At 39.2% G+C, this 17,717-nt stretch overlaps 1 protein-coding gene across 2 annotated transcripts; it reads right to left on the bottom strand.

Annotated features, from left to right (window-relative positions):
* Positions 1 to 1,210: 1,210 nt before the first annotated feature.
* On the bottom strand, positions 1,211 to 14,108 carry CNTF (ciliary neurotrophic factor). Of its 2 annotated transcripts, XM_087920761.1 has the most exons (3): positions 11,850 to 14,108; positions 6,457 to 6,771; positions 1,211 to 1,627 (listed from the first exon to the last, which is right to left on the bottom strand). In XM_087920761.1, exons 1-3 carry the CDS (start codon positions 11,961 to 11,963, stop codon positions 1,598 to 1,600), a joined length of 459 nt encoding a protein of 152 aa, XP_087776887.1. In that variant the 5' UTR covers positions 11,964 to 14,108; the 3' UTR covers positions 1,211 to 1,597. The 2 variants fall into 2 exon arrangements, with proteins under 2 accessions (XP_087776887.1, XP_026575394.1); XM_026719609.2 differs by lacking the exon at positions 1,211 to 1,627 and having other exon boundaries at positions 4,642 to 6,771.
* Between the last annotated feature and the right edge of the window lie 3,609 nt (positions 14,109 to 17,717).

The raw sequence follows: 17,717 nt of genomic DNA, 5'->3' as shown, positions 1-17,717 counted from the left end.
AAAAGGACTTTTGTCTGAAACATTATAAAGAAGATTTTGGCCATGATGAAGGGATAATTTACAATTAATGGCAATAGCTCAAAAACACTGAGGATCCAAACACAGAAACAAACCAACATTGGAATTTCCCATATTCAATAATCTGCCAACCATAAATTTTTGACGTTTTTGTCCTCCCAGTTCTTTTGTCTGATTTGCATCTTTTTTTGCTGCAGACTTCCCCACAGTTGAGCATTTTCTAGAACAGCATTCTTCAATCTTGGCAACTTTAAGAAGTATGGACTTCAATTGTCAGAATTCCCCAGCCAGCATGTTGAAGAAGTTCACACTTAAAATTGCCAAGATTTAGCTATTCTAGGTATCTCGAGATGAAACGCTCAACCTCTTTGCTGCCATCTGGTGGTCATCTGAATTTTTGTAGCTCAGTAATAGAAGATCAGAAACAGTTGGTAACTTGACACAGCAGGAGAGGATTCAACTTCTGTTTTGTTACATATTCTTAGGAAACTTAATTGCAACTATAGAAATCCCTCTCCTCCTAAGCAATGTTTTGCAAATACAGGTATTTCCACCTAGACACCAGCCTCACCCCGTTCTTACTTTCTTTCACACTTTCAAAGTGTAGAGACAGACACTCAGAGACAGAGTGAGCTGCTTTGTGTATATCTGTCAGATGCTCACAGGCAACTGAAATGGGTTGACCAAGCTCTTATTTTTGAACCTGATAAGCTGATCCCTGATTCCTCATCTTACTGATCCATTTTGAAACTATTTGGTCTATTTTTAACCAATCAGGAACCACCCTTTGGATTCCTATGGCGTGGACCAACCATTAACCTGCTTGCAAGTTCAACCAATCAGTTCCTTACTCTGCCTCTGAAAATGCCAGCTGCAACTGCTGGTGAAAATGTCAACAGATCACTGTTGTTTGGCCCAAAAGCTCGCCAGTGATTCCTTGAATAGTTTTTGATTTGGAATAAAATGTACAGGAAATATTCTCCAGCATTATAGCTGTTTTGGAAGGATGAAGTTCTAAAAGTAAAAAAGGTGAGCTTGAAAGTTTTTGTTATCACTGCTCTCTGCTGGTAGCAGCATTATCTGCATTCCTGTTTTCTTCCCCCAATGCTTATAATTTATTCGCCTGAAATATTCCACATTTTGAAATTATTTTACCATTTGAATAATTACTACAAAAATTGGGGGAAAACCCTTTGTTTTAAAATAACATGCTTTATTTTTTAAATCTCTGAACAATTTTCAATATAATTCATAAATAGCTCTGATTTCTTCAAATAAAACCTCTTTATAATATGAGTTAATCACAAAGTAAATTTCCATGTCTATAAAACAATCACTCTGAGACAAAACAAAACATCCATTGGTAGTCATTAACTGACACACAGATGTGCCACAGCTAGCATAGTCTGAGAAGAGGCATTTCTTCCAGTGCATGTAAAAGCAGAATGCCTATTCTGAAGTGACATTTGCTTTCCACAATTTTTAGAACACCCGAATGAAAAGGAATGCATTCAGCAGTATCCAAACATTAATTAATTTCCCTTTGGACAAGTTCTCCATCTTCTCTTCTTTTCTTGAATCACCACAGATTTGAGTAGAGCAATAAGAGCTGAAGAGAGAGAAGGAATTTGTTCTACAGGCAATTATTGAGAGAGCTGAATATACTGAATTTAAAATAATGTGCTACTTGATTATACAACATCCTCTTTAATATTTTAATAAAATATTAATTTTAACCAAACTAGTTATACCTTTATGTTACAAGCAAAAACTGTCAGTATTATTTTCATTAATCAAAGACATCACATTGAACATTTATTAGACATTTTCTTCTATCAGAAATTTAGCTTACAGTACAAAAATAGAGAATCATTCATAATGATTACATTTCACATATTTTGTATATTTCAGTAGCTGAACAAACATGCCAAAAGAAGCACTTCACGTTGTTTTAAAAGAGGATAAATAAACATTCAAGTTACTATAGAGATAAGGCAGACACCATTAAGGAAAAAAATAATTATTTCTCATGTTTCTTCAATGTACAGGTTCTAGATCTGCCCAGTTTCACAATTCTGAAACTAGGTATTCCTACTGGCAGAAGAGGGAGGAATACTTATCATCAGTTCCTTATCCACCTTCCTCTCTAGGTTGGCTGGAAATCTTTTCTGGAAGACTGTGGGATCATTTCAAAATCATATGGGAGGCAGCTTTGAAGACTGCAAAAAGGGGAACTAAAAAAATTATTTTCTCTCGATTTTTTTTAGTGGGAACTTCAGCAGAATCTGAGCCAAAGAGCCTTTCATTGGCAGAAGAGCAAGTCTGGATTCAACCCGATGAAAGAACATATAAATATAACATATAAAAGTATAAATTGTAAGTAGGAAACAAGAGTCCCCCAAGAGTCCATAGCTTAGATGACCAGAGCTTTTACGGAAAAATAAATAGAATTATTTGTTCTTTCTCCCCTATCCTACATGCCCAGCAATGACCTTTGACAAATTTTGTACATCAATATTTCCAATAAGGACAACTATTCAGAGAGTGGTTTTCATGCAACTTGGCTTTCCTTCATTATCATTATTCATAGTAGCAAACAACTCACAAAATTTAAGGGAATTACACCCCTCGGAAAACTAAACGCTCTCCCAAATTTGAGGCGGGGGGAGAGTCACACACCATCACTATCATAGACAAAATAATAATCCTTTCATTCAACAGTCATTCTGTGTTTTTTTTCCAGAGCCTTACTACAGTTCTATATTGTGGAATCTTTTTCTGTAACCTGACAGGTCTTGTCAAAGAAGGTGTTCCTATTTCCAATGTTGCTGTGCATTATGGTATAGGGCATTCCAAGCAGGCATTATGGAGGAGATGCCCATCATGCCCTACTTCCCAATCTGTAGTCTCCCAATGACACACCACTTATGTGGTGACACACATAAGAAATGAGTAAAGTGGCTAAAGATGGCAGCATAAAGTAAAATTGAGTGCACAGACAGTGCACTTCTTGCTGGCCAGCAAATTAACTCTGATTAGCTGAGTCATCTTGATGCTCATTCCATTGCCGGGAAGAATACCTTTCTGTTTGCCCATCAATTGGGTGCCAGCGCTGCAGATTTGCCATGACATAAGCATAGCCATTGTGTCCTAAAGTAACCAGTACATTCCTGTAGGGTCAGTACAGGTCAATCCCTGCTTCTTCATTTTAATCTAGAAATCAGAAGACTTGGACAATGAAATAGATGGTTGCTGGGCAAGTACAATACAAATTCAAAAATTCCATAGCCTTATTACAGTTCCCTATTCACATTCTTCCTATCCTTCCTCTCTTTTTCTGTCTTTACTTTTGTCACCAAAATGCTTAATTTCTCCAAATTAAGGTTGATTATGTTCATAGAGCTGATTTTTTCTGGCTTAATAATTTCTTTTTGCGTATTTATTTTATATGTGAAAAAACATATCCACAAATATATTATATTACAGATCAGCCTATTTTAAAATATTTCATTTTAACTTTGACCATACAAAAATAACATCCATCAGTTTTTGCACTGCATCAATGTTACTTAATTCTATTTACTTTTACTCTAGAAAGTAATCCTTGGATTACTCTGGTACAAAATCTTGAGAGATTATCACAAATCCTTCCTACCTTCTACTACATGCATAAATCCATTTTCATAACCTTCCTAAATACTCTAGTCCTATATTTGTCCAAGGTTACCAAATAGAGATTTCTGCCCCAAACAGAAAAACAGCCTTCAGTCCTATACTACATACTTTCATTGGTTTTTCAGGTTTAAGCATAAAGTTATAAATACTATAGAATCCTATTTCTTTTGTTATAGTTGTCTGAAACTGATCTGTATATAAACTTACAGAAATGATTTCTTGGCCAAATTCCTTCATACTAAATACTGTGTTTCTCATACAATAAGGCCGGTTCTTATTTTTTTTTGAGCCCCCCCAAAAATGGCTAGGTCGTCTTTTCGGGGGTGACTTAATTCCCCCCCCCTTGCATCTTCAGGCGGGCGGGCAGTGATGGTTTGGATGTTGACCTCGGCATTGGTGGGGCACTTCATATCGGGGTCAACGCAGGCAGCACCATATCCGGGTGTGCAACAAAAGTACTTCCTAACGGCAAGCCCCCCCACCATTCCCCCCCATTTCGCATGTTTTAATATAGGCCTTAATTTGGGGGGAGGGGCTTAATTTCATTTCATGCCTATAAAACATGAGGGGACTTCCTATTGGGGGAGACCATATTGTTGGAGAAACAGGGTACTAGAACTTGGAATGATTTAACATCCTTAAAAATACACCTATTTCTTTTGTGCCTCATCTGAGCACCATGACCTATTGCTGATGAGAATGGAAAGGAGAAGTCCAAAGAAACATTCCTGAATGCCAACCTTGGCAGTATTGTGTTATACATTTAGGATAGTTAAATAAATAAAAAAAGAAATGTAATTATATACTTTGATCCTGTTGGCTTCAATAATAACATTAATTCCACCTTAAGAAAAGGACTTTACTTTTTGTTCTTTACCTGTTCTCAAAGTTTTAAAAAAAGAAATTAGTAATGAAAATAAAAGATGGTTAATCTGAATCCAATTCCTTCCTATTTAATCACAGTTAATTTAATCATGGTTTATTAATTAATCCACAATTGGTGAGTTCATATGCCATTGGGAAAACAGCTTATAAATTACAACGCGTATTTATACAACATGCTAAACCAAAATCTAATGAACCACATTAAAATTTCACAGGATGCTTGAACTCTGCCTGTTGAGGGATAAAAGGCTTTCTTTAAGTAGTGCCTCAGTGTGGTTGCCCTAGGGCAGTGTTTTTCAGACTTTCTGAAATCATGGCCACCTGAAGAAACAATTCAGAGAAAATGTGATGACCTTCTAGTTAAACAAAGACTCCTTATGTTTTTGTCCATAAGAACATGGACACTTGCCTTTTTTGACAAATTATTATATAATTGTATTTCTGTATGTCTTCCCATCCCCTGCATTTTTACTGTAAAGTCAAATTTGTACCAAAAATATAATCCAAAATCAAGTATTTCTTTATCACTTGAGGCAGCAGCTGAGTAGAGAGTTGACTCCGGGAGGAGGATTGTCAGGGCAAATCTGACATTTTCTACCCATGATGTTTTCCACTCATCCACACACTGATTAAAGTCAACTGACCACCCAATTACTGAAAAATAGACAGAAGCCTGGCTGAAACAATACTATGGAAGTGGTGGAAAATCGATCCACCCCCTCCCCCAGGTAAGACACAAGGGGAGTGCTGCCAAAGATGACAAGGAGGCAAGTGGCAAGTATGGATCTGGGTTATTGTTCCAACATGCTAATCCGCTGAAGAACAACTGACAGGTGCACTAGTGATAAAGGAAAAGGCCTTAAAATCAGATTTGACTTTGACAAGTTCCCTTTACAGTTGCAGTTGCCTTGCCAACATTTTCAGAAGTGGTTTGCCATGGCTTTCTCCCTAAGGCTATGAGAGAATGAATGAGCCAGCTGGCTTCATGCTTATGACAGGACCCTACACCAAAGTAAGTTCTTGGTGACACAGGAGGGAGGTAATAAAAAGGATCTGATTTGCGCATCAGGCATACTAGGTACACCACTGGGCTGAAGTGGCAAGGTTGCAACACACTACCTCATCAACCTCTGGGGCCCATACTTGGAAAATCAATGCCCGTTAAAAGTGGTGGCCCTTAAAAGCTAACATAGGGGCTGTTGCTAGTCATAGTTAGGTTCTCAGCAGAGAAGAAGGCAACCAGAAACACACTGGCAAATAACTTTGCAATGGAAGAGGATGAGTCTTTCCTCCTTGGAGAATCACGGGGAGGAGATTAATGAATTGTATGTACGAAGCACAGAATGAGTCTAGGCTGGAACTAGACAGAGGCAAAGAGAGTTTCCGGGCAAAACTCCAGGAAACAGGAATCCATTGGAGTGTTAATATTATGACTACCCATCCGGTGCTCAGCCTGCATGTATTTGCAAATAAACCTTATAGCACAATAACACTACAAGCCTAGAGTCACCATGTAGCACTGGTACTCTTGAAATTCTTCACTACTCAGGAATGGGCTGCATACTGTATACAGACTAATATGGATGGGAGGGGAATTCATTCCAATCTTCTCCACCTGCTCAGGCTGGCCATACTGCTTCAATCTAAACACCACAAATGGGGGAGAGACCTTGTTTTAAAGAAGCTTAAGAATCCAACAGATCCTCATTTTTCCAGGCTGTCACTCTCGGTGGTGGGTGATGCCTGAACAGCTGTAGAGATTTTGTGAAGGTCTCGGACTGACCTGACGGTCCACTGGCCAAGCTCCTGTAGCACCTTCATGCCCCTTAATTTCTTTTCAAATAAGCTTTTTTCATCAGGGTTATTTGTATTTTTTACCTCTTTGGCTGGCACATTGTGCTTCAGTGTTACCATCAGCTCCTCCAGCTGGTAAGCTAAAGCAGAAACTTGCAGCAAAACTGATTGGATAGATTCATGGAAGGCTACATCCTCTGGGGTTAAATCAATTCTCTGCTCTTCCAAGATTTGATCCAGCAGAATCTGAAATGCCCAATAAGCTTGTAAGTTGCTCCCCAGACGCTCAGCATCTGAAAGCTCACTCCATTCTTCAACATCAGCTAGAGGTACTCCATCGATCAAATCAACATCGATCAAATCAAAGTTGAAGGGTTGTACCAGATCTTGCTTCTCAGCCTGAAACAATGGGGAGTAGCAAGAGTGAGATAGGAGGAGAAAATTATTTTAAATAGCACTTTTATTAAAAATTACAATTGCAATGATTAAAAATATACAAACTAAAAAAAAATAACAGAGAAAACAAGCGGCAGGACATCCAAGGAAGAAACAGTGCACTGACAAATGCAGTGGAATGAAGAGCCAGCAAGTGGACAGGCTCTTCAATAACTCCTCTCTGGACAAGAAGAGGATTTGAGATCACCCGCAAGTGCTCTAGGTCTAGGCAACCTGCTCCAAGAGGCTGCACTAGCAAAGATTCATTTGTGGCGGGATTTGGGGGAGAGAAAGAAAGACTTCTGCTGCTTTTGCTGCTTTCCTTGCATGAAGCCAAAAGTGTCTCTCTCTCTCTCTTTCTCTCTCCCTCCCTCCCTCTCTCTCTACTCCTAAGAACAGAGCTGGAAACGGCATCCTGTGATCCCAAATAAAGAACGATTGACCAGTAGGAAAACGGTGTGGGGAATTTTTCTGTAGACTTTTGGGGGGATTTTCCCAGGGTCTCTGTCTGCAGAGACCCTGGAAAAATCCCCTAAAAAGTCTCTCTGCAGACACTCTGGAAAAATTCCCAAAAAAGTCTGCAGGAAAATCCCTGACCCCGTTTCCCTACCAATCGGTCGTTCTTTATTTGGGATTGCAGAATTAACCCCCCTCTCCCTCTTCCCTTGAGAACGGAGCTAAAAATCAGGTTAGCAATGTGGCTGCCTTGGAAGGGGTGAGGGACATGTGTGTGTGTGTGTGTGTGTGAGAGAGAGAGAGAGAGAGAGAGAGAGAGAACATCACCACCAGCCCTCCGAGGTTAAATCAGATCTCTCTCTCTCCCCCACCCCCAAGAACAGAGCTGAAAAGCAAGTTAGGAATGTGGCTGCCTTGGAGGGTGTGTGTGTGTGTGTGTATGTGTCAGAGGTGGTATTCAGCAGGTCCTGACCAGTTCTGGTGAACCGGTAGCAGAAATTTTGAGTAGTTTGGAGAACCGGTAAATACCACCTCTGACTGGCCCCGCCCCCATCTATTCTCTGCCTCCCAAGTCCCAGCTGATTGGCTGGGTCTTCTTTTGTTGTCCTGCACAGGAGAACAGAGCTGGAAAGCAGGTTAGTGGGGTGGGGAGGGAATGGGTATTTTGCAGTATCTCTTCCCATGCCACGCCCACCAAGCCACGCCCATCAAGCCATGCCATGCCCACCAAGCCACACCCACAGAACCGGTAATAAAAATGTGTGTGTGTGTGTGTGTGTGTGTGTGTGTGTGTGTGTGTGTGTGTGTGTGTGTGTGTGTGAGAGAGAGAGAGAGAGAGAGAATATCACCACCAGCCCTCCGAGGTTAAATCAGATCTCTCTCTCTCTCTCTCTCTCTCTCTCTCTCTCCCACCAACGTCAGCAAGCCACCGTCAGTCAAAATTCATATTAGTGGTCCGCAGAATTTAAAATTATGAGTTTGATGGTCCCTGAGATATAAAAGTTTGGCAACCCTGCTCTAGACAGTTGATCCTCATGAAGAGACTGCAAGGCAGTAGTTTCTGCTGGGATTTTAGCACTAGATAAGGGAATAACCATCTAGCTGAAACCACAGTTGGATCTTTGAAAGGACACTGGATTCCCACAGTTCCTTTTTAAAATCACTTTTAGAAATTGCTTGTTAACGGTTTTCAGCTATTAGGAATCTTTGGACCACAGGTCTTACAATACAGGTTGAGTTTAGTCAAATAAGTTTTAAATACAAATATAAAGACGTTAAAAAATAATGGTTGAAAAAAATGTCAACCTTCATTTGAAGACTATCTCCAAACACCCTAAGATTGCAGCACTAAGAATTGGTGGCAAAATTGCTTGCTTTTTATTTTATTATATTTATTTTATTATTATTATTTGTTTGTTTTTTTTGAATTCCTATACAGCCCATCTCCCCTAAATGGCTCTGGGTGATTTACAACAATAATTGTAGATCACCTAATTTACAGATTAAAAGTAGTAAAATACAAATGGGAATGAAGGCCTCATTCTCACTATTAATTCCCAAAGTCCAAAGAAAATGGCTCCTAAATTTTCAACTCTACTAGTGAAAGACATACCTACTACCTCTTGTTTCCAAGTTAAAAATGGCTTCATGATCCTTTAAGCCAGGGGTGTCAAACTCAAGGCCCGGGAGCCAGATCAGGCCCTCCTGGGCTCTGTTTTCACTGGCAAAGGGTTGTAGGAGGCCATCACAGCCGAAAATAGAGCCCAGAAATCCATTTACACTGGCAGAATGTTCAAGCCACCACAGGTGCCCTGGAAATGAGTGATGTTGATCAGGTCATGCCCACTCCAGCCCCTTCCCCGAGGTTAAACACAACCCTGATGTAGCCCTCAACGAAATCGAGTTTGGGGCAGTAGGTCTGTAATGTTGCATAAACCAAGCCATTATGTTTTACTGTAGAGCCAGCAGCTTTATCATTCAGAGATGGTTAACCATCCAAGGATTAATTAGAGCTGAACCAGCTTAGCTTCCAAAATTAGCTGAGTCAGCTAAGCACTGCCTCTTTCTGAGGCCATATTCTGAAGGAAAACATTGTTTCATCTATTATTTATTTATAATATTTGTAATCTGCCCCAATCCTGAAAAAATCTAAACAGCATAAAGTGAAAATATAAGCACATAACCATAAAACCCCAAACTCTACCACTGTCAGTCCTAAATCTTTATAGGAAAGGAAGAAAGTTAGGCATTGGCCTAGCAAACTAAAATGAATTTTTTTTTCAATTACTGAAACAAACAGATGCAATTAAATGAGATCTGATCACAAGAGATAGAGAGCAATAGTTGCCCAACATGCTGGACAATTACAGATGGAACTAAGTTGAAGCCTAACTAATAAAATGCCAATATTAAACACAGAAGTTCCACTGCCCCATTTTGAACCACTAGGGGCAAAACATTTGTTGAAATTTCCATGAACTGGAGTGTTTCCCCACATGGCCACTGAAGGGAATTTCCCACTCAAATAAGAGTAGATGAAGGGTCAGATAATGGAATGTATGTACAGAGGAGGCCCTGGGGATCAGATGAAGGGTCATATGTGGAGATAGGACCCAGGTATGGATGGAATGGACACCTTAGATTTCCAAAAGGATAAAATTGGTGGTATGAAAAGCCATGGAAAGCTTTAAAAGGACCAAGAAAGGTCCATATCTATGTCCTGAAATAGCTACCTACTAGGGGAACAAATGCTGTTTCTAACCTCTACTAGACCTGAATTCTGATTGAAAAAGTTCCAAATCACCAATGTCCTCAACAATCTTCTATAGCTGATTACTCACCAAATTCTTGACAAATATGCCCCAAAATTGCAGGTTGAACACTGCTTGAACTTTGTCAAACACAGATTGGTCCAGGGATAGTTTCTACAAGAAAGAGGGCCCTGCTACTTCCTTCAAATGAGGCAGTGTTATTCCTTCCCTTAAGAAGCATTGATTATCTCCCAGAGCCAATTGCTCACATCCTGTCTAGCATCTGAAGAATCCAGTATTGTGACATACAATGACAGATTTTTCTTAAAGAATGGGTCAAGTGGAGTGCATTTAGTAATATTAATTTTAATTTTCTGTCACCCCAATACTAAAATCAGGCAAACAGAAACATCATTATTGTTCTCTGAAGAAATAAGTAAGTATTTGGAATAATTAATTCTTTGATGCAGATAGGATTATATTATATCATATCATTTGTTTTTCAGATTAGCCCTTGAAGATACCCTAGCCCTAACACTGATATAAGTGAAGAAAACAGTCATCCCCATCCTATGTGTCTTCAAGAGTGTAATAGGGCATTTATTGATAAGAGTTCAAGCTTACTAAATAATCATGTGAAGAAATTGGTCATCTGATCATTGTAGCAAAGGAAGTAGATCAAATCTAACTAAAACCAACCCATCCATCCTCTAGGAGTTACAATATATGTATATGGAGATCTCTTTTCATTATCATGCCACCCATCATTTTTGGGGATGATGGTTATCATCCCCCAACCTACCACGTGAAATTAGTTTGGTCAAGATAGTCATCTGTGTGTCTGTTAGACTCATTAAAATAAATGTGATGTAGTCATGACTTTAAAAACCATTTCAAACAATACACATAGTCTCCCACAAGGTGGCATTCTATCACAGAATTTTACCCCCCCCCCCAATTTCTTTCCTGACAAAACCAGACCCACCTTAAAATAAATAAAATCAAGCCCTTATTTCATTTCTATCTTGATTGCTGATAAAAAAAAATTAAGTTCTCCATCCCTAAGGCAATAAACTGTAAAACATTCCTTTTGGGAGAAGCACTTTATGATTTTTGCGCACATGGGTACAAACACACACACACACACACACACACAGAGAGAGAGAGAGAGAGAGAGAGAGAGAGAGAGAGACCTTGATGGGCATGAATTCTAGGACATTTGAAATGTCTTTGTTAGTTATTGTTTAACAATACATTTCACTCTGTGACTTGGGCAATTTGTTTTCTGCAGTTCAGCATCCAGCTGGGGGTGGATGACTCTGCCGGTAGGCAGGAAGAGCCGGTATGCATAGCGTTTGTCCATTCCAGTTATATGATTCAGAATACTAATAATTCATCCCCTAATATTAGATGGCTTTTTAAAGGGAGTTGGTGTAAAGAGCTGGTGGCAGTCTTCAGATTAAAATAATAATAATAATACAGCCGCACAAGCTTGGTTTGGGAGCTGCAGTTACCACTGGCACACATTTCCTTCAGGCATCCGTGGGGTGATGGAAGATTTTACTCAGATATCATCACACTTGTGTATAAATCACAGAATGTGTTGTTTGGGTATTATACAATTTTCTAACAAGTGCATGGTGTTCATTAATTGATAGTCTTAACAGAACTCCCGTTGGGATGTTAAAAAAAAATAGTGATGGAAGCAACAGCCTAAGGCTCTCTTCTCTCCGGATTATGCCCTATCCTCACCAAACCTGAACCCCGGCCCTAAAACACGCGTCTCTCCTTGCGCGAGCGCACACACAGAGGAAGGCGCGCAGTAGAGGAACTCACGTAGCATTCCAGGAGGCTGCTGACATCTGAGCGCATCTTCCTCAGGAGAAGAACGGTGCGACGCCACGAGTCCCGGTGTGGAGAGGTCCCGGGCTGCCGCTCCGCGGTAGCCATCGCCCGCAGGGGAGAAAGCAGGAGCCGACGAAGCGCCGCTCGCGTCAGGAAAGCGGTCTGGAGACCAGGAAAAGGCTCGCTCAGCTCCTACATTCCAGCCCGAGCGAGAGAATTCCTCACGGGGTGCGCCTGACGCGCTCGCCCGCCCGCTCCGTCCCCCGCGGCCTGAGAAGAAACTGCACATTCCAGGCGCGGAGCTTAACCCTCTGAGAGCAGCAACGCGGGCGTTTCGGTCACCTTTTGGCCCCCGGCGATTGGCTCGCTCGCTCGCTCTGCTCTCTACTCTGTAACGCTTTGCTCTGGGTTTGAGTTTGATCGGCGGATAACCCATTCGGCGGCCCAGCTAATCCTTGCAAATTCAACCCGGGGTGATCTAACCATTCTGCGACCAGGAGACATCAAAAGGAGTTCAGAAGGTCCCTTTCGAGCCTCTTCTAAGCAGGATTTATTTTCCCGTTGTGAAACAAAGCTGCTTCGTGTCAGTAAGCCCATATGCAACCTTGGTGGGTTTTTTTTGGAAAAGGTCGGAAATGTGAACCTCGGGCGTTTAGGTGCAGCCTAAGAATTGATGCTGTTGTTGCAATACTGTATTGGCTTACAGGCTTCTCCGGTTTCCCCTTTATTGGCTCAGACAATTAATTCAGCTCGTCAGGTATTAAACAGAGGAGTTAGCACTTTCCCCTCCTTCCAGCCAACTTGAAACCACGGTATGCAGGTGTGGAGTTTGCAAGAAAAAAATGCTTTTTTTTGTTTTAGACATTTCTGTTTTGTCCATTCAAATTAAAAATCAATGTAAAACAAAATCTCTAAGCTTCCCACCACAACCAATCCAACCTATAAAAATAACAGCCAAAGCTAGCCCATTGAGCTACCAGCGTTGAGACTAGAAACTGAGTTGTGGGAATGTCAGTCCCATGAAAGACCAGCTTGGCCACTGGGTCACACACATTTGGACATGAGGCTGCCTTACAAATTAACTGGCACAAATGTAGCACCTAACTACAGTAGCTAGAGAACAATCATGACACCTGATCCCTTTATTACAGCACACTATAAACCCTGTGTTTATAGATCACAATGGCTATTTTAAACTGAATAGATTATGTTCTGAGGTTTGTTCTATGATAAACCACACTGTCACTTATTTTAGCTTAACATGTTGCTGGAAGGAACACAGCCATTGTTCTTTGTTATTGGTGAGCATATTGTGCAACTCCAGCCCTTTGCTGGCTATTGAGCCATTTCAAGAACAATCCAATGCCGTTGATAACTTACAATGCCATACATTTCTTAGGATCAGGCTATTTGAAATATGACATTTATCAATCTGAGTTCTAGCATCTTCTAGACTTGAAGTGAGTGATGTATGCCCCTCAGCCCTGTTTGTACAGTTCTTGAAGTCCCATCTGAGCTTGAATGCTAAAAATAGGTGGCATCTTTTCCCGATTTTGAGATACAAAACTACAATTCAGGCTCATGGCATTTAGCAAGGCAAGGAATTAAACCCCAACTCTCATAAGAATGGAAAACCGCAGCTGCATCTACCCATAGATAAAAATATTCCCACTTGGCATCAACATCTCACCAGTTGGAGAAATTGGGCCACCAAAAAACATTAGGGGAGGTTTTCTTTCATTCTTTTTCCAGATAGACCAACTTCTTTGCACTAACACTGCTGGGAGCATGTTTAGTGGAAATAAAAGATACTGGGTTTTGGTAGCTGTGTTAGGAATAACAAGGTTACCTAACGTGGTTTGGGTAAAATAATATATATAAACTATGATAGTAAGTTTAAGTGTGTCTCACTTTAACTGCAAAGCATGTAATTTTGGGTGCGGTGTGAAACCGCCATAAGAGGGAGCAAGAGAACCTGTTGGATTCGTGACTATTGCTGTTTTGATGGATTGATGGTTTGTTAACTGCGTGTTTTCCCTACTGCTGAGTTGCTGCTGGAGGAAGAAAGGTGGTTTGACTTCATCTCTACTGCGAGGAGATATATTACTGGACTGATATTTGTAAGTTTACTGACCTCTTTTTCGACACTGGACTTTGCAACTGAATAATCCCCGGACGAACTGAATTAGTGAATGATATATGGACTGTTTGTTTGACTATGCTAAAACTATTACTGGAATAAACTATTTAACTAGCACAGTGTATCTGTTTTTACTGAGTGCAAGCTACAAAAACGTTTATCTCACATACTTTGCCTGCCTGACTGCTGTGCAGATTCTGCTAGGGTGTATCCCTAACAAGCTGTTTTCAGATGTGGCTAGCTGGACCTCAGTGCCAAGCTAACAATTCTATTGCCTTTGAAAGGGTTAAACAGAGATCTTTTTTATTCAGGAAATGTTTGGTAGTTTAAGTCAACCATTCTTAAGTATTCTCCCAGGAACCTGAGCATGTTTCATAAATATATTTGGATTCTTACTTTTTCTTCAGTTTAATTTAATGAAAAATGGGTTTTTGAGCACTCAGTATATGCAAGACCAAATGTTGTACTGAAACTAAGAATGTACAAATCATTTTAAAAAGGTATGATCAGTGCAGCCTTTCTTAAAGCACCCATGTCCTTTGGATGGCTTTAGTTACTTCTAAGGTACTGTTGTTCTTTGTTGTTTATACACTTGTGTGAAGAGAAAGCCATTTTTGCAGAACCCCAACCTTTAAACAAGTTTTATCCAGAAATGGATGAAATATGCAAACAATTCATACATTTAGTACTATTTACCATCAACATATAAAATGTAATGGAAAATAACAATGCTTTAATCAATATTCCTTTTTTCCTACAAGTCATAGATACTAAAAATCTTGCGTAATATTTTCTGTTCTGCAACTCTCATTATCCCTTGCCTAAAACACAAGATATATGGCTTGATGAGCCTTCGGAGTTTACATTTTTAATGGAAGCACAAGTGTTAGCATCATCTGGGAGTAGTTTTTATCAATTACTTACATATTCTGGAACATTGCTTGGCTAGTCAAGATGGTTTGGTATAATGCACCCTATGATTTAAATAGTCAAAAAATGTGTGCAAATTGTGGCAGCATGAAACATGAATTAGTCATTGTGAATATATTTTATTCTACACAGGTTTCTTTGACTGCAGAATTTGAGATACCGTTAATAAATTTCAACCTCTTAGTTTAAAATAAGCTGATCTGATGAAAGTTCCATAAAGTAATAAGAATTGCCCAACAGTTTTGATTGACTTGCTTTTGCATTGGTTAGTACAATGTATGGGCAGTGCTAATCCCTAATTGTATAATTCAGATAATTTCCCCTATTTTTAAGATTTTTTTTGATGCTGTAATGTTTGATGTGATTGTTGCTTTCATAATTGTCATAAAAGCTGCCATACAAGAATAAAGGATAAGCTACTAAATAATTTAAATGAAATAAACATTGTAGGAAAATGAAATATGAAATATAAAAGATGAAATGTAAAAGTATAACTGCAAAATACCCTCAAATTCTAGTAGTTTTGTAGCAGAAAATTGCCATCAAACCATTGTTACACATGATTGTATTATGTCATGGGGTTTCTGTTGGCTTGGTAGAGTTCTCTGGCACTTGTTTTCATAACTCAACAAGAAAGTAAACTGCGTATTTTAGTAAAATCAAAATAGAAGATAATCGGTCCAACTTCTATAAGGCTTTAAGTTTTCTTGTTTTAATAATCTGAAGCAAATCAATCCAACACTGAATTTTAAGCCTTGTAGTGATCTTTAAAAAACTGTTTACATTCTGCACAATTCAAATCTTAATTCCTAAAGGAACTACAACTCTCCAGCTAGCACCTATGAAGTCATGAACTTTTCAAGAGGAACTATCTCATTACACAATACTATTTGTGAGTTAAATTTTGATTTTTACCCTAGCTTTATTTTAAGTAACTCAAGGTGGTGAAAAAACAAAATACTCCTTCCTCTTCCTATTTCTCCGCAACTACTACCTTGTGATTTGAGGTGGGCTGAGAGTATGACTAGCCTCAGTCACCCAGCTGGCTTTCAGGCTCATAATTGCTTTATAATTCATTTCTGATTAGCAAAATAAGCTATAATATTCTGGTTTCCTAATAATAGCATGCTAATCTGTTTTAAGATGGCACTGAAGTTTCCCTATTCTAGATTGGTTTCTGCATCATGTGCTTGTCAATTGTTGCAAGTACTAAGTGTATTAACTCCATCAGTATGAAAAAAAAATCCGATCCACCAATGTTATTTGGTGGATATGTTATTGTCTAAAGTTATTGTCTAATATAGCAGACTTCAAGAATCTGGCTTGAACTCACTGGTTTTCACCAAACATTTCTTTAGCCTCCCCCTAATTTGTCACATTCTTACCCTGTTTCTCCAACAATATGGCCTCCCGCAATAGGAAGTCCCAGCATGTTTTATAGGCATGAAATGAAATTAAGCCCCTCCCCCCAAATTAAGGCCTATATTAAAACATGCAAAATGGGGGGAATGGTGGGGGGGGGGGGTTGCCATTAGGAAGTACTTTTGTTGCACACCCGGATATGGTGCTGCCTGCGTTGACCCCGATATGAAGTGCCCCACCAATGCCCAGGTCAACATCCAAACCATTGCTGCCCACCCGCCCGAAGATGCAAGCGGGGGGAATTAAGTCACCCCCGAAAAGACGGCCTAGCCATTTTGGGGGAGCTCAAAAAAAACAAATGGCCTTATTATATGAGAAATACGGTATATGGTACAATTGTTTTTCTAAAAAAAATCCACTAATCCTGCTACCATGTTTGACATATTTTGAAACAAGCCATTATGTGCTAGCAATCTTTTACTCATTTTGTACCCAATTGCATCTTAACAGAAGCATAAATGAAGCAGATTGCTCCAATTTCCTTCAACGTTCTACTATATTGAAATGTATTTAATCAATTTGATAATTATCCATGTCAACAAGTGACTCAGGGTGACAGAATCCTATACAATCCTTCAGAATATTTTCAAAAAATTTAAGTTGAGAAGATATTTCCAATTTGGTTTCCTCTTTCTAATAATATTAGAAATACTGAGTACAGTACTGTTGCCTTTGTAATGAACTTTATGTTCTATAACTCCTTGAAGGATATTTTAGAATTATATTTTCTACAGATCTAGATAGTCCAAATTCAAATGTTACAGAACCAATGTCACTGACATAGCCAATGCATGATCAAAAACATTCCATTCCTTAGAAATGTCATAACTGAGCTGATATACATAATCTCCCACACTGGGTAAAAAGGGGAAGAAATGTATTATCCAAAATATTCAGGAATCTCAGAAGAAAATGGCAACTTCCTTTCTTCTGAACGGAGTATACAGGGCATGTATAAATTTTGTTTGTCAGAAAAGGAACATCCCTTTTTCCTAAAAGCTCCAAAAGAATGATTCAGCCATGATTATTTCTCTTCAAGCTGTGATCTTTAAAATAACATACTGAATCATAAACAATACTCTTATTAATAAATTCTGTAGTTCAATTTTTCTACAACTCTGTATTTGAAGCAAAACATTATTTCCAAAGATTTTGAAGCTCAGTATAAGAAATATTAAATTTATCATGATAGGAGAGAATAAGTTACCTTTTTTGCTCAAATAATGCAGCAGCATTTTAACTTACAAACACAGCCACTTTTCATGATACTTCCACAAATAATGCACGCTTTTTGGGATAGTTTCACAATGTATTAAAGAGGTAATTTCACAGGCATTATGTAGTTAACCATTCAACTAGTCAGACAC

The sequence above is a fragment of the Pseudonaja textilis genome, chromosome 1, assembly GCF_049901715.1.
Source record: "Pseudonaja textilis isolate UNSWEBS1 chromosome 1, rPseTex1.2, whole genome shotgun sequence".
NCBI lineage: Eukaryota > Metazoa > Chordata > Lepidosauria > Squamata > Elapidae > Pseudonaja > Pseudonaja textilis.
Note: the sequence above shows the minus strand (reverse complement) of the source record. Positions and strands in the feature narration are given on the sequence as shown.

What these genes read in the sequence shown, in the direction of transcription:
- CNTF (XM_026719609.2), bottom strand. Translation starts at nt 11,963, where the DNA reads ATGGCTACCGCGGAGCGGCAGCCCGGGACCTCTCCACACCGGGACTCG. An exon ending in GCAGCCTCCTGGAATGCTAC is followed by an intron (nt 6,772 to 11,849) that starts GTGAGTTCCTCT and finishes CCATTGTTTCAG; the next exon opens with GCTGAGAAGCAAGATCTGGT.